This window comes from Phytophthora cinnamomi (assembly GCF_018691715.1).
Source record: "Phytophthora cinnamomi strain GKB4 chromosome Unknown Contig31, whole genome shotgun sequence".
NCBI lineage: Eukaryota > Oomycota > Peronosporomycetes > Peronosporales > Peronosporaceae > Phytophthora > Phytophthora cinnamomi.
This window is the reverse complement of record NW_027150964.1, coordinates 56,173-78,137: the sequence shown is the minus strand read 5'-3', so window position 1 is coordinate 78,137 and position 21,965 is coordinate 56,173. Positions and strand designations below refer to the sequence as shown.

The 21,965-nt window shown below is 57.2% G+C and overlaps 5 protein-coding genes across 5 annotated transcripts; all 5 read right to left on the bottom strand.

Moving 5' to 3' along the window:
- Positions 1 to 11,184: 11,184 nt before the first annotated feature.
- IUM83_19580 (retrovirus-related pol polyprotein from transposon tnt 1-94) lies at positions 11,185 to 12,372 on the bottom strand (the record flags this gene model as incomplete). Its single annotated transcript, XM_067944632.1, has 1 exon — positions 11,185 to 12,372. The coding sequence occupies one exon, from the start codon at positions 12,370 to 12,372 to the stop codon at positions 11,185 to 11,187; it is 1,188 nt and encodes a 395-aa protein (XP_067792982.1).
- A 14-nt stretch (positions 12,373 to 12,386) lies between these two features.
- On the bottom strand, positions 12,387 to 12,710 carry IUM83_19579 (Transposon-encoded protein; the record flags this gene model as incomplete). The annotated part of the gene is made up of 1 exon (XM_067944631.1): positions 12,387 to 12,710. One exon carries the CDS (start codon positions 12,708 to 12,710, stop codon positions 12,387 to 12,389), a length of 324 nt encoding a protein of 107 aa, XP_067792993.1.
- A 430-nt stretch (positions 12,711 to 13,140) lies between these two features.
- On the bottom strand, positions 13,141 to 13,590 carry IUM83_19578 (Copia proteinlike; the record flags this gene model as incomplete). The annotated part of the gene is made up of 1 exon (XM_067944630.1): positions 13,141 to 13,590. The coding sequence occupies one exon, from the start codon at positions 13,588 to 13,590 to the stop codon at positions 13,141 to 13,143; it is 450 nt and encodes a 149-aa protein (XP_067792992.1).
- Positions 13,591 to 13,772: 182 nt separating this feature from the next.
- Positions 13,773 to 14,289, bottom strand: IUM83_19577 (Integrase catalytic core protein; the record flags this gene model as incomplete). Its single annotated transcript, XM_067944629.1, has 2 exons — positions 13,773 to 13,824; positions 13,934 to 14,289. The coding sequence occupies 2 exons, from the start codon at positions 14,287 to 14,289 to the stop codon at positions 13,773 to 13,775; spliced, it is 408 nt and encodes a 135-aa protein (XP_067792988.1).
- A 175-nt stretch (positions 14,290 to 14,464) lies between these two features.
- Positions 14,465 to 15,691, bottom strand: IUM83_19576 (gag-pol polyprotein; the record flags this gene model as incomplete). The annotated part of the gene is made up of 2 exons (XM_067944628.1): positions 14,465 to 14,803; positions 14,870 to 15,691. 2 exons carry the CDS (start codon positions 15,689 to 15,691, stop codon positions 14,465 to 14,467), a joined length of 1,161 nt encoding a protein of 386 aa, XP_067792987.1.
- Between the last annotated feature and the right edge of the window lie 6,274 nt (positions 15,692 to 21,965).

Genomic DNA, 21,965 nt, shown 5'->3' with positions numbered 1-21,965 from the left:
GTGTCTACGACCGTCAAAGTGCAAGATCCAACTACGACCTTCAGGTTATGGCAAGCACATGTCCTCTGTCCAAGAACAAGATCTCCATCGACAAGTTCACGGCGACAACTACGCCACGTGGAACCGCTACATGCGTGGCGTGTCTGACCAAGTCGGTGGAGCGTCGTAACCGCGGAGACAAAGCCTGCGGACACGAGGGCCAAGGACGACTACGTCAAGTCGAGCAACATCGCGTTATGCCTGATGTTGCTCGACATGGATCATGACTATCATCATGTGGTCGACGACTGCGAGGAAGCGTGGGTGGCCTGGACGCGACTGCGTTCGCTCTAGGGGTCGCGAAGGCTGGACGCATCTACTTGAAGCGCCAGCTCTTCAGCATGGAGATGGCAGAAGGCGGCAATGTGTCCATCATTGCAATGAAGTCTCCTACACATCAGCGCCAAGCTTCCAGCAACATCGGCGCTGGATGGATGATGAGACGTGGCGATCTGCTTGCTCAGGAGTCTGCCTTAGAGTTTCGAGAACGTCGTTCAACGTGGAGATGAGCAACGGCAGGAGCTGCGCACTCTTAAGATGTGATCAGGTGCTTACGAACGAGCACATAGCTAGCAGGGCAGAAGACGGCTCAGGTGAAGATTAGAAGACGCTGCGAGGGCCTTCAATGCCGAGCGTGAAGGTCGCCACTGCACGTACTGCGGGGACTGCCGGAAAAAGTGCTGGACCGAAGCAGAAGGAAGAGAATCGAGTATGACGTGGCAGTCCTGGTCGCGGCTGCGAAAATCCAGGTATGGCGTGACGACAGCGATGACGACTGCGTCGCGTTCGCGGTCTCTAGGAGTGTGGAGTCTCCAGGACCAAACAAGTTAAGGCTCATGGGCGATCGACAGTGGTGCCACGCACCACATCTGCAACGAACAGGCCAAGTTTGCGGACATCAGGTGTGCGACGAAGGTAAACTCACGGTCCGCAGCAACACAGCCAAGATCATGGAGTCAGGACGCATGGCGAGCGGGTCACTTTGCCCAACGGCAAGGAGCGCGACATCCGCATTCAAGATGCACTTTATGCGCTCAGCATGAACAAGAACCTGCTTTCGGTGCCGCAATCAACAGAAGCGGACTGTTCAAGGTGGTGTTTGATGGTGCTGAAAGCACATCGCACAGAAGAAGTCGAAGAGCGTGGCTTCCGCGGACCTGATCGACGAGCCTCTACGGCTCCGAGTCCCAAGCTGCGCTGCGAATTGGTGTCCAAGGCGTCGGTCAACGCGGTGGATCTGTCGCGCGTTTGGGTCACGCCGCCGAATGACGTTCTTCGAAGATGGTCTCGAGTGGCATGGTGACGGGTGCGAAAATGCCGACATCGTCGAAGAAGTCAAGCCAATGTCGTGGGTGCCAGCAAGGGAAATGGTGCGAAAGCCCTTCCCAAAGCAACCGAACAAGCGCATAAGCCGTTCGAGTTCCTCCCTCTGACACTGCGGCCCATGGAAGAAGAGTCGCTGGGTGGCAGCCGCTACCTCTGCTCATCACGGACGAAGCCAGCGGCTGTATGTCGGGATTCGTCTAAGGAGCCAGGTCGAGTGAAGGCTGCGCTTGCGCATCTGATCACCAAGGTGGAGAAGCAATTCGATGCCAGGGTGAAGTTCGTGCGCCATGATGTAGGCTAAGGAGTTCGCGACCAATTCGCTCTTGGCGTACTACGAAGACCACGGCATCGAGTAGCCCACGGTTCGGTATGCCCAAACGAACGCGACGGCTGAACGCGCCAACCGAACCATCGTGACCATCGGCCGCAGCATGCTTCACTACGCCGGGTGGACAAGACGTCTCATGGAAGCATGATGACAGCGGATTTCACATCAAGAATCGTCTGCCGGCAGGGATGAACCTTGGCAAACACTGTACCAAATCGAGGTACCCGAAACGGTTAATCGAACGCCGTCCGTTCTATACCTCCGCTACACGTTGATTAGACGTATAGGTTGATTGACGAGAGTGTAGAATGATGGTTCGATTGACGCACTAGTTGATAGGACGCACGGCCGCGCCTTAGCACTGCCTTAGGGTGTAAGCCCAACAATCCAATCACTTCTGAATTCTGATTCAACTCAGTGACCTCGCCTCTCGCCCAAGCCTCGGCGGTGTCATACGACCGCCCACCAGTGCAAGATCCAACTACGACCTTCTCTTCAGGTTATTAGCCCAAGCACCTGGCTCCTCTGTCCAAGACACCAAGATCTCGCCACGAGTTCAACGGCGAAACTACGCCACGTGAACCGCTGGACATGCGTGGCGTGTTCCCTGACGTCGGTGTGGAGCGTCGAACTGGCGAGACGAAACCAAGCTTCGCTGGACACGAGGGCAGGAGACTACGTCCGTCGAAGCAGCACCGCTGGCCTGATGTTGCCCACATGGATGCTGACTATCATCATGTGGTCGGAACTGCGAGGAAGCGTGGATTGCCACGCGACTGCGTTCTGCTCCTGGGGTCAATAGCTGACGCATCTACTTGAAGCGCCAGCTCTTCAGCATGGAGATGGCAAGAAGGCGGCAATGTGCTTCATCATTGCGAAGGTCCCCAACATCAGCGCCAAGCCAGCAACATCGGCGCAAGATGGAGATGAAGAGTTGGATCTGCTTTGGAGTCTGCCCAAGAGTTCGGAACGTCCGTCTCAACTGGAGATGAAAACGCAGAGCTGCGCACTCCGATGTGATCAAGGGCGCTACGAAATTACATCGGCGCTGCAGGGCCAGACGGCCCAGGTGAAGATGAAGACGCGCGAGGGCCTTCACCGAGCGTGAAAGTCGCCACCGTACGCAATGGCGGAAAATCGGGCACGCGTATGAAAGTGCTGACCGCGCAGAAGGAAGAGAATCGAGGTGCAGACGGGCCTGGTCTGTCGCGGTGCGAAAACGTCCAGTGGCGTGACGAAGCGATGACGACTGCGTCGCGTTCGCGGTCTCTATGGGAGGTGGAGTCCCGACCAACAAGTCTGGCTATGGCGATCGACAGTGGTGCCAGCACCACATCTGCAACGACAAGGCCAGTTGTCGGGACATCAAGGTGTGCGACGAAGGGAACTCACGGTCGCCAACGGCAACACGGCCAAGATCATGGGAGTCGGGATGGCATGCAGCGGGTCACTTTGCCCAACGGCAAGGAGCGCGACATCCGATTGCAGATGCACATTTACGTGCGCACGAACAAGAACCTGCCTTTCGGTGCCGCAGATCAACCGAAGCGGACTGTTCATGTGCGTGTTTGATGGTTGAAAGTGCATCCGCACAGAAGAAGCGAAGAAATCGGGCTTCCGCGGACCTGATCGAGTCTTACCGGTCTTCTGAGTCCCTGCTGCGCTGCGAATTGCGTCCAAGGCGTCGGTCAACGCGGTGGATCTCTATGCGCGTTTGGGTCACGCGCGAATGACGTTCTTCGGAAGATGGTCTCAGGGCATGGTGAGGGGCGAAAATGCCGACATCGAGAAGTCAAGCCACGTCGTGGGTGCCAACAAGGGAAAATGGTGCAAAAGCCTTCCGCAACCCAACAAGCGCAAGGCAAGCCGTCTGAGTTCCTCCACTTCGATGACCTGCGTGAAGAAGAGTCGCTGGGCAGCTCGCTACCTCTGCTGATCACACGGCCAGCGGCTGCATGTCGGGATTCTTCCGCGAGCAGGTCGGAGAGTGAAGGCTGCTTTGCGCTGATTCATCACTTCGTGTGAGAAGCAATTCGATGCCAGGGTGAAGTTCGTGCGCCATGATGGGGCTAGGAGTTCGCGACCAATTCGCTCTGGCGTACTACGAAAGACCACGGCATCGAAGGCACACGGTCTGGTATGGCAGCACAAACGAACGGGAGGCTGAACGCGCAACCGAACTATCGTGACCATCGGCCGCGCGACAGCCTTACTACGCTTTGGAAAGACGTTCTGGCGGAAGCAGCGATGACGCGATTTACATCAAGAATCGTCTGCCGTCACCCAAGTCGCCCGACAAAACTCCGTTCGAGATCGTTCACAGTCCAAGCCCAACGTCAAGCAATGATCTTCGGTGCAAGGCCTACTTGACGCCGAAGGAGAAGGACTCAGTGGACGAAAGCCGATGAGCGTTCGCATGGTCGAGGTACGGTTGTAATAGGACCTCGGACCAGCTGCGGGTACCTGGATAAGGCTACTCGGCTGGACTCCTTCACTCGAGTGGTGCCGTTCATCATTCATGCGTGATGATGGGAATGAGGATTACGCGGACCGATGATGGACGATAGATTGCTATGGACGCTGATGATGGGACGCGTGGGTGCTGATTGTGGGTAAAGCAGGATGTAATCGGCTGGCACCGCTGATTGGCTGAAGGAATTCATCGTTAGGAATCCAGAGTGTATCCAGCAGGAATATCCAGTAGGCTTAGAGGAGACGTAGTCTGCGAACTAAGGACTCAAACAATCACTTTGTATCTGACACCGGCTCAAACGACTCCACTTTTGCTATGTTTCTCCCAAGCCCGTTTCCTGCTGAAGATCTGATCACGCTTTCACATGACGCTGGCCATCGACCACGACCTCTCGTGACCAACAAGTTCGACGGAAACCAACTTCCACACGTGGAAGTTCAAGATGGCGATGTGCGCTGAGGAACGAGGACCTTGTGTACAAGTGGAGAGATTGTGAGCACTGCGCCACTACGCTGGACCAAAACGTTCAAGAGGAAGCTGCAAGGCGCTGGCGATCAATCTGTCTCGCGATGGAAGATCTGCCGCCGCTGGTCCGGTCGGCGAAGGATGCGTACGATGCATGGTCAAGACTGGAAGGACACTTCGAAAGAAGACTTTTACAAGCTCTTCCTTCGTCGACGCTTCTACGACGATGATGGCGGAAGGTGATGATGTGCTGGCGCACCAAAAGATCAAGACTCTGGCGGAGCAGCCTGACGTAGGCCCGGTCAGCGAGGATGACTTGGTGATCACGCTTCTTGGGAGTCCCAGCGAGTCGTACCAGTTCCTCATCACGGCGTTGAGTCGAGAGCCGACTCGCCGTCGTGGGAACTCGTGATTGGCTCGGTTGCTGCATGAGGACATGAAGCGCGCGATAAGGTGGCGCGCGACGGAGCCGCGCACGGTCACGCTCAAGCGTTCATGACAAGCGACAACGGCAAGCGCAAGGGACGGCAGGCGACCGCCAACAAGGCCAGCACCTGCCACTACTGTGGGGAGCAAGGATACTGACCGCCGCTGTCCCGAATCCGCGAGAACGCGAGGCGAGCAAGAAGTGAGCGAACGCGCAGAGAGCGAGGACGACTCTGACTTCTTCTCGTTGTGGTGGAGCAACAACACCAAGTCGGAATGAGGTGGGCTATCGACTGGCTGCGACGCAAGAATGACCAGTCCTCAGAAGTTCATGAGGAACTACAAGAAGATCTCGCGGTGGACGTGCATCCTGCGGACGACGGTGGGGTGCAAGCGATCGGAGAGCATGACATCGTGATGGAAGATGCAGACCGCGCGGCGTCAAGAAGGTGTGCTCAGAAGGGCATTCATGCCAACGCAACCTTGTCTCCGTCGGCGATTCACCGGACGTCGGTTCCAGATGCTTGAGCGACGGGTGCGTCTACGGAGACAGGGTCTCGCGGAAGCTGGCGCTCGGAAGGCAAAGGCTGTTGCTGAGCATGACACCGGTGATACTGGAGAGGCCAATGTGGCAAGCCTGAAGGATCGCAAAGGGGACACCACGTCGTACCTCTGGCACCTTCGACGGTCAATTGGCCATGGCGGTCTAGACGCCATCGTCAAGAAGGGTTACGTCTGGCATCGACATGACGTCGGTGAAGCAGGGAGCTGTGACGGATGCTCACTCGGCAAGCAAACGCGAGTGAGCTACAGAAGTCATCTCCCAACCATGGCTTAAGCAGCTGGAAGTGGTCTACAGCGATGTGGGGGCCCCATGCAGACGCTCTGTTTGTGCGCTACTTCGTCACGTTCATCGACGACAAGTCGCACTTCTTGTGTTGTAATTTGATGCGGAACAAGCGGAGGTGGCCGCCAAGTTCGCTGAGTCTGCGTGTTGGCTGGAAACGCAGACCGGCAAGCGCGTCTGGAGCGAAACGGTGTGAGTACACTTCGCGCGAGATTGCCAAGTTCTGCAGCTAACCGATCGTGCAGAAGTTCACGCTGCCGTACACGCACAGCCGAACGGCGTGCGGAACGGATGAACGACGTTGGTGGAGGTGCGCGCTGCATGTTGAGCATGCCGGATTGTCGAAGGGTTACTGGTGAAGCGTGATACAGCCACGTTCCTCGGAACCGGTGTCCGACACGCGCCATTAGCCACGACAAGCGCCGCAAATCTCAAGTTGGAGAAAGAAGCCACCGCTGGCGAACCTGCGGTGTTCTGGTTGCCACGCGCTAATGCGCTGGTCCGAAGGTGAAGCGGTCCAAGTTGACGCGGTCGGTACTGCCGCTTGGTTCCATTTCGGAGCACGAGAAAGCGTATGGTTTGAAGAGATCGAGAGCGGTCGCGTTGGGTGAGCCGCGACGCGCAGTTCATGAAGACGTCTGACGGTGGAGACGCAAAGTGCTACGAAGGAGGTGGTAATTTCATCTCCAGATGAAGATGATGAAGATGCCACGGATGAAGAGACTCGTCCGAATCGGATAAGGACGGCAGTGAGGATGAGGCTGCGCGGAATGAAGACTTCGAACCCGGCAGCAAGCGACACCCGGACGCAGTCACCAGAAGAAGCCGTGGAGGTGCGAGGGCCAGCGGGATATGCGCCACAGAATGGACGTTCGACGCTGGATAGATGTCTGCGGCGGCCAAGAGAGTCAAGACTTTTGAGGCTGGCAGACGTGGATTCAGGGAGAGATTGCGACTACGTCTGGCAGCCGCGATGGAATCACGACGCAGCCAAGTGGATAGGAAGCATGCGACTCGAATTACGACTCGCTGCTCAAGAACAAGACATTGGAAGTGATGCCACTGCCGAAGCTGACGCAAGTCCATCGGCAACAGATGGTGTTTCGCTGAAGGAGAACCCAGGCTGGAAGGTCAGACGGCTCAAGGCGCGTCTGCGGCAAAGGGTTCTCACTGAAGATTACGGCATCGACTACGACGAGATCCTTCGCTCCGTGCAGATCTCACCGATCCGGGCGCGATACTGGAGTTGTCCAAGTATGGCCCTCGCTCGCATCAGATGGATGTGAAGAGCGGCGTTCCTGAATGGCAGCTTGGACGAAGATCTACATATGGTGCAACCGGGACGGCTACGCGATGAAGCGATAACCACTGACTAGCATGTGCTTAACTGGAAGACAGCTCATGACGGGTTGAAGCAAGTCGCCGCGCATGTGGAATAAGACCATCGACGAGTTCATGCTGAAGCTGGGATTCACCAGGGAACTGAGTCCGACCATTGCGTCTACGTGAAACCGACCGGACACTGCATGATCTCGTGGTCATCTACGTGGACAGACCTGATCCTGGCCAGCAACGACGACGAGCTGATGGAGTCGACTCAAGCGCGCACTCAGCAAACGGTTCGAAATGACAGACCTGGCGAGCCTGTAGCTACTTCACCTCGGCGTGGAGATCAAGAACGACTTGAGTCCGGCAAGGGACGATGCGATTCAGACCAAGTTTCTCAGCGATCCTGATGCTGAAGTCTCGGCATAGCAGACAACCCGTGCAAAGAAGACGCCGCAGGATCCAGGACTTAAGTTGACTTCAAGAACATGTGCGAGGGTGTTGCGCTATAGTAAAGATACGATGAAGAACGTGCTCGTATCGGAGTCTGTCGGCGCGTTGATGTACCTGATGGTGGCGACGCGTCCGGACCTGGCTGCTGCAGTAGGCGTGTCTGAGTCAGTTGCCGCCGGACCTCGTCCGTCCACACTGGTAAGCCCTCAAGCGCGTACTCCGGTATCTGCAAGACACGCCTCGCATGGCAATCGAGTTCCTCGAAGGGTGACGGCTGCGGAGTTGTTTGGGCTACTCCGACGCATCACTGCTGGTGACATCGAATCGAGAAGAAGTATAAGCGGCCTACGCGTTCGCTGAACGGCGGAGTAATCGCGGAGGAGCAAAACGGCGGACGGTGCGCTATCATCTACAGGAGCGGAGTACATGGCGCTGTCAGAGGCGACGCAGGGAGGCGGTGTAATGGCCTTCAAGGTGTTCTGCGCTGAGCTCGGCGAAATGGCAAGCCGATGAAGAACATTAAGATCTACGAGGAAGCCAGGGTACCATATCGCTGGCTGCAAGAACCGCAGGTTCCACAAAGCGCACCAGCAATCGAATCTGCTACTCACTTCGTGCGAGAAGTCGCAGCCGATTGATTCTGAGTTCGGCGCGACCTGGCGCCACTGGACTTGGTCTGGTCCGTTCACAGCTTCTTGAAACGTCTTCGGCTCCGCGCTGTCACTTGCTTCCACAGCATTCGCACTCGCACGCCAGAACATGGGTGGGGTCGAGCCGACTTCATCGTCGTCTTCCGATTTTTCTTCTTGCGCCGCCGTAGATTCACGTTGGTCTTCATCTTCCGAGCGTCCAGGCGCACTTGCTTCTTCGAGTCCAGCACTGCGACGAGGACGTCGAACATTGTCGCGATCTTGGTTGTCCGGACGCGATTTGCGCTTCCCCGCCTGCGTGAACACCCTTGTGCCGGAGTCGTCGGAGACTTGCATGTCGTCGAAAACGTCGGTAAGTCGGTTGACTTCTTCACCATCAACAGCCTTGGAGTCGTCGAAGCTTGACCCATCGAATGTGACATCGCGAGAAATCACCACCTGCCCCGCCTCGATGTCATAAACTCGATACGCCTTGGAACGCTCCTCGTAACCCATGAAAATTCCTTCACGAGCTTTCGGGTCCCACTTGAGTCGCTTCTCCTTCGGCGTCAAAACGTAGGCCTTGCACCCGAAGATCCGCATGTGCTTGACGTTGGGCTTGGACTTGTAGACGATCTCGAACGGAGTTTTGTCGGGCGACTTGGGTGACGGCAGACGATTCTTGATGTAAATCGCCGTCATCGCTGCTTCCGCCCAGAACGTCTTGTCCAACCCGGCGTAGTGAAGCATGCTGCAGCCGATGGTCACGATGGTTCGGTTGGCGCGCTCAGCCGTCGCGTTGGTTTGGTGCGCATACCGAACCATGGGCTGCACTTCGATGCCGTGGTCTTCGTAGTACGTCAAGAGCGAATTGGTCGCGAACTCCTTGGCTCCGTCATGGCGCACGAACTTCACCCTGGCATCGAATTGCTTCTCCACCTTGGTGATGAATCGGCGCAAGCAGCCTTCGCTCTCCGACCTGGCTCGCAGACAGAATCCCGACATGCAGCCGCTGGCTTCGTCCGTGATCAGCAGCAGGTAGCGGCTGCCACCCAGCGACTCTTCTTCCATGGGCCCGCAAATGTCGAAGTGGAGGAACTCGAACGGCTTGTACTTGCGCTTGTTCGGGTTGCTTGGGAAGGGCTTTTGCACCATTTTCCCTTGTTGGCACCCACGACACTGGCTTGACTTCTTCGACGATGTCGGCATTTTCGCACCCGTCACCATGCCACTTGAGACCATCTTCCGAAGAACGTCATTCGGCGCGTGACCCAAACGCGCATGAAGATCCACCGCGTTGACCGACGCCTTGGACACCGAATTCGCAGCGCAGCTTGGGACTCGGAGCCAGTAGAGACCGTCGATCAGGTCCGCGGAAGCCACGATTTTCTTCGACTTCTTCTGTGCGATGTGCATTTCAGCACCATCAAACACCTCCTTGAACAGTCCGCTTCGGTTGATCTGCGGCACCGAGAGCAGGTTGTTGTTCATGCTTGGGACATACAGTGCATCTTGAATGCGGATGTCGCGCTCCTTGCCGTTGGGCAAAGTGACCCGCTGCACCACCGTCCCGACTCCTATGATATTGGCCGTGTTGCCGTTGGCGACCGTGAGTTCACCTTCGTCGCACCCCTTGATGTCGACAAACTTGGCCTTGTCGTTGCAGATGTGGTGCGTGGCACAACTGTCGATCGCCCATGAGCCTTGAAACTTGTTGGTCCTGGAGACTCCACACTCCATAGAGACCGCGAACGCGACGCAGTCGTCATCGCTGTCGTCACGCCACTGGATGTTGTTCGCACCGCGACCAGACCGGCCACGTCGTGCACCTCGATTCTCTTCCTTCTGCTTGGTCCAGCACTTTTCCACGACGTGCCCCGATTTTCCGCAGTACGTGCAGTGGCGACTTTCACGCTCGGCATTGAAGGCCCTCGCAGCGTCTTCAATCTTCACCTGAGCCGTCTTCTCGCCCTGCCGCTTGATGTGCTCATTCGTGAGCACCTTGATCACATCTTGAGTGCGCAGCTCTGCGTTGCTCATCTCCAAGTTGAGAACGACGTTCTCGAAACTCTTGGGCAGACTCCTGAGCAAGCAGATCGCCACGTCTTCATCCTCCATCTTGGCGCCGATGTTGCTGAGCTTGGCGCTGATGTTGAGGACTTCATTGCAATGATGAAGCACATTGCCGCCTTCTGCCATCTCCATGCTGAAGAGCTGGCGCTTCAGGTAGATGCGTCCAGCCTTCTGCGACCCCCCGTAGAGCGAACGCAGTCGCGTCCAGGCCACCCACGCTTCCTCGCAGTCGTCGACCACATGATGGTAGTCAGCATCCATGTGGAGCAACATCAGGCCGAACGCGATGTTGCTCGACTTGACGTAGTCGTCCTTGGCCCTCGTGTCCGCGAAGCTTGGTTTCGTCTCGCGGTTCACGACGCTCCACACCGACTTGGTCAGGAACACGCCACGCATGTAGCGGTTTCACGTGGCGTAGTTGTCGCCGTTGAACTTGTTGATGGAGATCTTGGTGTCTTGGACAGAGGACATGGTGCTTGGGCTCATCACCTGAAGAAGGTCGTACTGGGATCTTGCACTTGGAGACTTGGTCGTAGACACCGCCGAGGCTTGGGTCGAGGCGAGGAAGGTCACTTGGGGGGTTGAATCGAAATTCAGAAGTGATTGGATTGTTGGAGCTTACACCCTCGGCTAGTGCTAAAGACACGCGGCCGTGCGTCCTATCAACTAGTGCGTCTAATCAACCATCATTCTACACTACTCGTCCAATCAACCTACTCGTCTAATCAACGTGTGGTCGTATTGGACCGGTTCGGTTAACCGGTTCGGGTACCTCGGAACTGGTACAGTGTACCAAGGTTCAGTACCCTGCAACAGAACGTCCATTTTGCGGCGCATATCGCTTGGCCCTCGGCACCTCCACGGCTTCTTCTAGTGACTGCGTCCGCGGGTGTCGCTTGCTGCCGGGTTCGAAGTCTTCATCCCGCGCAGCCTCATCCTCACTGCCGTCCTCATCCGATTCGGACGGAGTCTCTTCATCCGTGGCATCTTCATCGTCTTCATCTGGAAGACCAATCACCACCTCCTTCGTAGCATATTTGCGTCTCCCACCGTCGAAGACGTCTTCCATGAACTGCGCGTCGCGGCTCACCAACACGCGACCGCTCTCGATCTCTTCAAACCGATACGCTTTCTCGTGCTCCGAGTACCCCAGGAACCGGCAACGCACCGACCGGGCGTCAAACTTGGACCGCTTCGCCTTCGGGACCAGCACGTACGCGTGGCAACCAAACACCTTGAGGTTCGCCAGCAGTGGCTTCTTTCCCGTCCAAACTTGGTGCGGCGACTTGTCGTGGCTAATGGCGCGTGTCGGACACCGGTTCCGGAGGAACGTGGCTGTCACCACCGCTTCACCCCAGTAACCCTTCGACAACCCGGCATGCTCCAACATGCAGCGCGCACACTCCACCAACGTCCGGTTCATCCGTTCCGCCACGCCGTTCAGCTGTGGCGTGTACGGCGGCGTGAACTTCTGCACGATACCACGGTCGCTGCAGAACTTGGCCATCTCGCGCGAAGTGTACTCGCCACCGTTGTCGCTCCGGAGCGTTTTCACACGCTTGCCGGTCTGCGTTTCAGCCAACGCAACGAACTCAGCGAACTTGGCGGCCACCTCCGACTTGTTCCGCATCAAGTACACCACACAGAAGTGCGACTTGTCGTCGATGAACGTGACGAAGTAGCGCTTGCCACCAAACGTAGACGTTTGCATGGGGCCGCACACATCGCTGTGAACCACTTCCAGCACTAGCTTCGCACGGTTTGGAGACGACTTCATGTAGCTCACTCGCGTTTGCTTGCCGAGTGAGCATCCGTCGCACAGCTCCCACTGCTTCACCGACGTCATGTCGATGCCAGAGCCGTAGCCCTTCTTGACGATGGCGTCTAGACCGCCATGGCCAATGTGACCAAGTCGAAGGTGCCAGAGGTACGACGTGGTGTCCCCTTTGCGATCCTTCGAGCTTGCCACATTGGCCTCGTCAGGCATCACCGGTGTCATGCTCAGCTTGAACAGCCTTTGCCTTCGCGAGCACCGAGCTTCCACTTGAGACCCTTCGTCTCCGTGAAGCACCCGTCGCTCTCGAATGTCACAGACCCGACGTCCTTGGTGAATCTGCCGACGGAGAACAGGTTGCGCGACAACTTGGGAATGTGCCACACATTCGTGAGCACACCCTTCTTGACGCCGCGCGGGGTCTGCATCTTCATCACGATGTCGCCTCTCCCGATCGCTTGCACCACACCGTCGTCCGCGAGATGCACGTCCACCGGCGAGATCTTCTTGTAGTTCCTCATGAACTTCTTGGAACTGGTCATGTGCTGCATCGCACCCGAGTCGATCAGTCACACCTCATTCGACTTGGTGGTGTTGCTCCCACCACCAACCGAGAAGAGGAAGTCGCCAGAGTCGTCCTCACTCTGCGCGACGTTCGCTCGCTGCGGCCTCTGCCGCTCCGCGTTCTCGCGGATTCGCACAGGACACTTGGCGATCCAATGTCCTTGCTCCCCACAGTAGTGGCAGGCGCTGGCCTTGTTGGCGGTCGCCTGCCGTCCCTGCGCTTGCCGTTGTCGCTTGTCATGAACGCTTGGCCTTGACCGTGCGCGGCTCCGTCGACGCCGCCACCTTGCTCCTTGCGCTTCATGTCCTCATGCAGCAGCCGAGCCGTCACGAGTTCCCACGACAGCGAGTCGGCTCTCGACTCCAACGCCGTGATGAGGAACTGGTACGACTCGCTGAGACTCCCAAGAAGCGTGATCACCAAGTCATCTCGCTGACCGGAGCGCCCACTGCGTCGAGCTGCTCCGCCAGAGTCTTGATCTTGTTGATGTGCTCCAGCACATCATCACCTTCCGCCATCATCGTCGTGAAGAAACGTCGACGAAGGAAGAGCTTGTTGGCCAAACTCTTCTTCTCGAAGTGTCCTTCCAGTCTTGACCATGCATCGTACGCATCCTTCGCCGACCGGACCAGCGGCAGCTGCGAATCTTCCATCGCGAGACAGATGATCGCCAACGCCTTGCGAGACTTCCTCTTGAACGTCGTTTGGTCCAGCGTAGTGGCGCAGTGCTCCAGCTTGATCTCTTCACTTGTCACTTCCCACAGGTCTCGTTCCTCGAGCACCATCGCCATCTTGAACTTCCACGTGTGGAAGTTGGTTCCGTCGAACTTGTTGATGCGAGAGGTCGTGGTCGAGGCGGCGTCCATGGCGAAAGCGTAGTCGGAGTCTTCAGCAGGGAAAGTGGGGCTTGGGCTCATAGCCAAAAGTAAAGGTCGTTTGAGCTCTTGATGTCAGAATGCAAAGTGATTGATTTAGGTCCTTAGTTCGCGAACTGCGTGCTACCTCTAAGCCTACTGGATATTCCTGCTGGATACACTCTACTGGATTCCTAACTGGATAGGTCCTTCAGCCAATCAGCGAGTGCCACGTAGATGCCCATCCTGTACCCACAATCTTGTACCCACGCGTCCCATCATCAGCGTCCCGTAATCCTCGTCCCATCATCACACGAATGATGGCGGCACCACTGAGTGAAGGTCACACCGGTACCTTACTGGTACACCGCAGCTGGTCGAGGCGATCCCTTGACAACAGTGGTCTTCGTAGTACGCCAAGAGCGAATTGGTCGCGAACTCCTTGGCTCCGTCATGGCGCACGAACTTCACCCTGGCATCGAATTGCTTCTCCACCTTGGTGATGAATCGGCGCAAGCAGCCTTCGCTCTCCGACCTGGCTCGCAGACAGAATCCCGACATGCAGCCGCTGGCTTCGTCCGTGATGAGCAACAGGTAGCGGCTGCCACCCAGCGACTCTTCTTCCATGGGCCCGCAGATGTCGAAGTGGAGGAACTCGAACGGCTTGTACTTGCGCTTGTTCGGGTTGCTTGGGAAGGGCTTTTGCACCATTTTCCCTTGTTGGCACCCACGACATTGGCTTCACTTCTTCAACGATGTCGGCATTTTCGCACCCGTCACCATGCCACTTGAGACCATCTTCCGAAGAACGTCATTCGGCGCGTGACCCAAACGCGCATGAAGATCCACCCCTTTGCGATCCTTCGAGCTTGCCACATTGGCCTCGTCAGGCATCACCGGTGTCATGCTCAGCTTGAACAGCCTTTGCCTTCGCGAGCACCGAGCTTCCACTTGGGTCCTTCGTCTCCGTGAAGCACCCGTCGCTCTCGAATGTCACAGGCCCGACGTCCTTGGTGAATCTGCCGACGGAGAACAGGTTGCGCGACAACTTGGGAATGTGCCACACATTCGTGAGCACACCCTTCTTGACGCCGCGCGGGGTCTGCATCTTCATCACGATGTCGCCTCTCCCGATCGCTTGCACCACACCGTCGTCCGCGAGATGCACGTCCACCGGCGAGATCTTCTTGTAGTTCCTCATGAACTTCTTGGAACTGGTCATGTGCTGCATCGCACCCGAGTCGATCAGTCACACCTCATTCGACTTGGTGGTGTTGCTCCCACCACCAACCGAGAAGAGGAAGTCGCCAGAGTCGTCCTCACTCTGCGCGACGTTCGCTCGCTGCGGCCTCTGCCGCTCCGCGTTCTCGCGGATTCGCACAGGACACTTGGCGATCCAATGTCCTTGCTCCCCACAGTAGTGGCAGGCGCTGGCCTTGTTGGCGGTCGCCTGCCGTCCCTTGCGCTTGCCGTTGTCGCTTGTCATGAACGCTTGGCCTTGACCGTGCGCGGCTCCGTCGACGCCGCCACCTTGCTCCTTGCGCTTCATGTCCTCATGCAGCAGCCGAGCCGTCACGAGTTCCCACGACAGCGAGTCGGCTCTCGACTCCAACGCCGTGATGAGGAACTGGTACGACTCGCTGAGACTCCCAAGAAGCGTGATCACCAAGTCATCCTCGCTGACCGGAGCGCCCACTGCGTCGAGCTGCTCCGCCAGAGTCTTGATCTTGTTGATGTGCTCCAGCACATCATCACCTTCCGCCATCATCGTCGTGAAGAAACGTCGACGAAGGAAGAGCTTGTTGGCCAAACTCTTCTTCTCGAAGTGTCCTTCCAGTCTTGACCATGCATCGTACGCATCCTTCGCCGACCGGACCAGCGGCAGCTGCGAATCTTCCATCGCGAGACAGATGATCGCCAACGCCTTGCGAGACTTCCTCTTGAACGTCGTTTGGTCCAGCGTAGTGGCGCAGTGCTCCAGCTTGATCTCTTCACTTGTCACTTCCCACAGGTCTCGTTCCTCGAGCACCATCGCCATCTTGAACTTCCACGTGTGGAAGTTGGTTCCGTCGAACTTGTTGATGCGAGAGGTCGTGGTCGAGGCGGCGTCCATGGCGAAAGCGTAGTCGGAGTCTTCAGCAGGGAAAGTGGGGCTTGGGCTCATAACCAAAAGTAAAGGTCGTTTGAGCTCTTGATGTCAGAATGCAAAGTGATTGATTTAGGTCCTTAGTTCGCGAACTGCGTGCTACCTCTAAGCCTACTGGATATTCCTGCTGGATACACTCTACTGGATTCCTAACTGGATAGGTCCTTCAGCCAATCAGCGAGTGCCACGTAGATGCCCATCCTGTACCCACAATCTTGTACCCACGCGTCCCATCATCAGCGTCCTGACACGAAGCGGCTCCAGAAAATTTGCCCAAGTCTCTGCTCAGTGACCCGGCCAGCGACAGGCCCGTAAGACATGCGACGGAAGAGCACAAGAGAAGAGCGAAGACACAAGCGAGAAAGAAGACTCAAGCAAGTCCAGACAGAGAGCCGAAGAAGATTGCTCAAGATCGTCCAGACTCCCGCCATAGTAAAGTCAAGTCAAACTCCAGACTCATTGGTCTCCGGACCCCGGACGCAGGATTCCAGACACCAGGCTCCGGACGAAGATCTTCGATGGGCGACCGGTCGCGCCCTGTCCCAGCCTGATTTGTACCCAGAAAGGCCTTCCAAGTTTCAAGTATACTCCGACCAAGATGTTAACGACCGACCAAGACGACCGACCATGATATGTTATGCACTGACCAGATTCCTGCCCTATCCATGACCTGCTCGACATGCGACGTGATTACGCCACGCCCCGACTATAGTGAAACCAAGATAAAAGAGCTGATTCCAGAGAGAACAGTGGATACAGAAGCCTAAGAAAAGATAATCAGAGAGTTCAATTTGCTAAGAAGGGCGCAGTGCTTCCCCGTCCCCAGGGACGAGGTGTGCTGTCAAGTAAGCGAGAGGAACAAGCCTCGACCGGAGGGATTAACCCTGCCGGCGGCCCTAAGCTACAAGACCTGCGCTTGGACGCGTCGTGACCGCGAATACCGCCGTGGAACTCTCCCAAAGGCTAAGACCAAGTTAGGCGGTGATCGGGCGACGCGCGCTCCGAAGTGACCTGTCCTATTTCATATTCCAGTTGTTGGTCCTCCATTCGGAGGTCCCATTTCATATTAACTGCGTTTCTAGGAGGTTGTGTGTAGTCACCCCTAGATCCGATTGATTGACTACTGTGTGATAGGATTGTATATTGTCTGACCGGAGGTTGTTCTCCTTTTCGGAGTTGAACATTTGGAGAGTCTTCCGCCTGGAGCTAATTATCTCCTTGCGGGAGCTGGTGCGCGTGAGTGAAGGGTGCTTTCGGACTCGACCGGTGGTCCGGAAGAAACTCCAGTAGACCGGTGTACGGGCCCCCGCTCAAGGGCCCCCAAAGAATAAGTAGCGGCTGTATATTTGTATATTTGCATATTAACTCTCTGATTTTGAAGGTTTGGCTGGAAGGATCTGCTTGTGATCTCAACCCCAGTCGTGGAGACCTACGTTTGAAGTAACGTAAGCGCTCTACACCCAAGACCTTATCATTGTGAAGACAACTCATCAGGTGGAGTTCGTTCTATCGAAGATAAACGACACCTACAGGGATTCACAAGGTCACACGCCACCTCCGCTGGGAGCACCTAGTGCTGCTATCGGAGTCTGACCCCATTGGGAAAATCCGTAAGGAGGAGTAATTCTCCGGACGGGCGGCCCCGTGGCATCGTGCTATACACCTGGGCGGCAAAAGGCGCTCACCCGCCTCGCCACAGCTGGTGCGCGTGCCCGGATTTGGTAGTCCGTGGAATTTCACCGAATTGTTTTTATATTATATTGATTGAGATCTAGGGTGTTGACTGTTAACGATCTTCTAACCGTGGTTGATATGGCTGGAAGTGGAAGCAGGAAGAAGGAAGAGCGACGGCAGTCGGCGGAGTCTGAACCAAGCCGGCAGTCGCGCCGAGTTGCGAACTTGGGAGTCGAGCCGCATCGACCTCTGGAAGACGTCGAACGTGACGCCCGGAAGGCCAACGCGGCAAAACGCAAGGCTGCCAAGGAAGCGAAGGAAGCGTCAGCTCCAAGCGAGACGACTTCTGGACCCGCTGTTCCAGACGCGCACCAAGTGTCCAAGAACGGCGACCAAGAGACGGCTCTGGAAGATGCTGACACTTCCATGTCGGCGGACTCGAAGCTAGGTCCGGACGACGAGGACAAGTCCGCTCCGGACATGTCCGCCAAGGCGTCTGCGGGAGGCGCCGATGTGGTTGAGCCCCCGGTGGGTGGTCGAGTTTCGGACTCCCCCCAACCGGAACATGAGGTCGAGGCTTCGGACGTCGACGACGAAGTCGAATACGTTGGGACGAAGAAGCCTTTGGAAGGTCCGGCTGAAGACGTCGAAGTTGTCGAAGTTGACTCCGAGCTGGACGACGAAGTGCAGCTGGTGAAGGTCGAACCGGCGGTCAAAAAGGAATCTCACCTGTCTACGGTTCGGGAAGACCAAGTGCTCGAGGACACAGAAGTGTTTTCACCGAAGCCCTCCGCAACGGCTTCTGCCCGAACGCTGACTCAAGTCCGACCGACACCGGTGTCTCCATCGGAAGTTCAAGTGAAAGCGTATGTGGCTGACCAAGTGCGACGATGGGAGAGGGACGTCTCCGAAAGAAGTGTTCCTCTGAACATCAAGTATGAATGGCCTCAAGCTCATTTGGATTCAACGGCTTACATGTCTGCTATCCTGACCACCTCTGAGTACTTACGGAAGCGGACGTCGATGGCCGTGGAGGCGGACGCTTGGATCGCCGAGATGGAGCTGACACGTCGGACGTTTGGGGTCACCCGAGACTGGACGGCTGCGACGATTCCGGTCGGACTCTTCTCCCCACGCGAGTGTGTTGCGGTCCTTCAGACGCAATTGTTCGAGTCCGGCTTCAGTTTTCTGAACTTGGTTCCTGGCTGGTTCCGGACACGAGCTAACAAGGCGCACCCGGACTTGGTCCGCCACGTCGTCGAAGAGATGCTCCTGTTGCTGTCCATCGAGATGGCCGAGCTGAAGCAGCTGATGACCAAGGCGACCGAAGTCCAAGCGCAGACGGCTCGCCCCGAACGATCGCGTCCAGACTTGGCTGCACCGGAGCTTGACGCGGAGATGACCGACCACGAAGTCGAGCTGCTGGGACGCGGCTACATCCAGATGCTCAAGGTGTCTGGACTTCAGACGCCGCGAAGTCCGAGGAGCCCCGCGGTGAGTGAGCCTGGACCCAAGCGCGTCCAACGTGTGCCGGCGCTCGCACCTCCGTCGTCCATCCCGACGCCTGAGTCCCCGCAGTCTGTGTCGTCGTCTGCTTTCCGAAGTCTGGAAGGCGCTCGACCTGGCAGTGTGGCGTCCGGTCTGGATGCCTCGGTCAAGTCGGAATCTCGAGCATCGTCAAGCCTCTTCGGAACGTCAGGTGGCTCGGACGAGTCGCTTGCTAGCGCCACGTCAGGATCGCGAACCTCGAGGGACAGCTCGTCCGGTTCTTCGGGACTGAGCTGGGGTCAAGACGCTGGATCGCACATGCCGGCCGTTCCGATGGCGATGACTGCCCAGACGCTTGGTGGAGTGGCTCCGGTCGAATCCGCGATGGCCATGTACGTCACCCAGGAAGCTCTCCCCCCGAACCCGGTGCGCGTGGATCAGGACGATGTCGTTATGTCGGAGTCCGAACGATCGCACGCCCGGGGACGGAGGTCGAAGGCATTCCGGCGTCGCTCCAAGCGTCGAAGTCCGTCGCCATCCGAAAGTTCCAGCAGCGACGATGATAGCCGCCGCCGCAGGTCCAGCCGGCGCTCCCAGTCTGAACGTTCGTACCGCTCGGGACGATCCCATGATTCAGCCAGTTCTGGAAGCACGCAAGTCGCCTTGAACGCCATGTTCCAGGTGCAGGAGGCGGTCGCCCGAATGGAGAGGCACCAGGACTCCGCGCTCGAGAAGCTGAACACCAAGCTGGACTTGGAAGTCGCTCGGAGGTTCGGACCGCCGGCTCGGGACCCACCTGCGAAGGAGGAGTCCACCCGGAACCCGGCCGACGACACTTGGACACGCCGCGAGGTGGAGACCAGGGAAGCCGCTCGACTGGAAGCCGCGCGTCTGGAACGTGAGCGAGCGGACGCACTCTTGGCACAGTATCGTGCCCAGACGGAGACATGTCAGGCCGAAGAAGCGCAGCTCGTGGCGGCCATGATGGAGTCCTTGCAGCGCGAGCTAGAAGACATGCGCGCGGGGCGGGCCCAGGAGCGAGAGGCGGCCAAGAATGTCCAGAAGTTTCTGACTGGACAGTTGCGCGACCTTCGTGCAACATCCGCCCAGACGCCTCCGCGACCATTCGCATTCAGACCTGATTCAGCAACTCGGGACCCTCATGTGACAACGGAAAATCCAGTGGCGACCAGTCGTCAGGTCAGGCGTCCAGAATCCAGTGGCGTAATCAGTGATGACGTAATCAGGGGAGATGTCACACGGACCTCGACGAACCTCGACGAATTCCTGGCGGCCCAGCTTCGGGCGACTCTCAGCGCCGCCACCAAGGCCGACGCCGCGCCGACGCGCGCCAAGACCGAGAGCGCCCCCGACGCCTCCGCACGAGGACACGCCGACGTGCGCCCCGAACGGAAAGCGCAGGCGGAGGGCGTGCCACAGCGCAAGGCACAAGCTGGCTCGGCGAGACGGGGGAAGTCTGCGAGTGGCAAGTCGACAGAGCGAGGGGGAAGGGACGCCTCGTCCCGTGGAGAGAAATCGAAGAAGCCCCCCCAAGCACCGTGGTGATCCGGATAGTTCCGATTCTGGCTCAAGCTCCGACGGGAGTTCTTCGGACTCCGACAGCCCTGATAGCTCGTCGTTTGAAGATGTCGCCCCGAACACGCCGACTGTTGCAGGGCCCGGAGGAACGCTATTCACGTTCCGGCCATATGTGAATGCGAACAGCCTGGAGGATTTCGATGAGAAGGCGTCGCTGGCGGTCCGGACAAGGTGGCTAGAGAGATTCCAAAGCATCGCGGCTCAGGGCGGATGGACGGACAAGGTCAAGATATACGAGATGAAGCTCAAGTTGTCCGCCGCTGTCCGGAACTGGCGCGCGAACCTTCGTCCGAAGGTGAGACGAGACTGGAAGAAGTTCCTGAAAGAGTTCCGTGAGATGTATTGCAAAGCAAAGACCTCAGACTCCGAACGCTACTACACGATGGTTCAAAGGAAGTCAGAAAGCCCGCTAGAGTTTTACTATCGCCTGAAAAAGGTGGCAGATAAGGCGGGTATCGATTTCGACTCGTCGTCCAAGCAGCGGGAACGTCATCTGAAGGTATTCACGAAGAAGCTCTTGGACTCACGCCTTCGATCGACGTTGCAAGGCCAACGCATCCGGAGACTACGTGACTTGGAGTACGTCCTAAAGCAGCACGAAGAGATGACCCAAGGCGACGACTACGATGCTCCTCAGGCCAAGCGAGACTTCCGGGCGGACAACGTTCCGCACGGACGGTTCCAGTCGAAGCGTGCCGGCCGCGCGTATGTGGTTCAGGACGAAGATGTGTCGGATGAAGGTGAAGATGATCGGGAAGTGCGGTTCCAAGATGCGGTGGAAGAAGTTCCTGCCATTCCGTCGACGGCAAGCTCGGCTGTTGGAGGAGCGCCGACCGGAGGTGATTCCAGGCGAGACGAAGATCGCGTGCAAGATATTTCAAGCACTGTCTTCCGGATTATGGAGAATTCAGGTTGGAGACCTCCCTTGAGCGGAGATTTCCGAACACCACCTCGGTCCCCTCGTTTCGACACTGCGAACCGCACCAAGTTCTGTGAGCGCTGCAATGATTTTGGACATTCTACGGAGAGCTGCTGGACCGACCTCAAGTGTGATCGCTGCGGCCGGAAAGGGCACCCTGCCCGCCTGTGCAGGGTTCGACCCTGCCTATTCTGCAAGAAGTTTCATGAAGACCAATGTGAAGAGTGGAAGAAGTTCCAAGCTGTGAAGACTCTCGCTCGTCAAGGTACACTGGACCTTCCGTCCGCTATCCGGAATCAACTACTGGAGGGGGACGTCGACTCTGGGGAACAACAGTTAAACTAACAAGCCCGCTGGATGGGGATCCAGAACGCGTCGGGCTCAAGACTACCCCGGAATTGTGTGTCCTAGTGTATATTGGACCAGAGTTGAGGAACAAGCACCAAGATAACCATCAATGCATGACTGTGATTTCAGAGGAAAACGACAAGTACCTATCCGATCAACAGCGTTTGGAGCGGTCTCGGCTGGAAGAAGGTCGTCTGGGGGATAATAATTCAG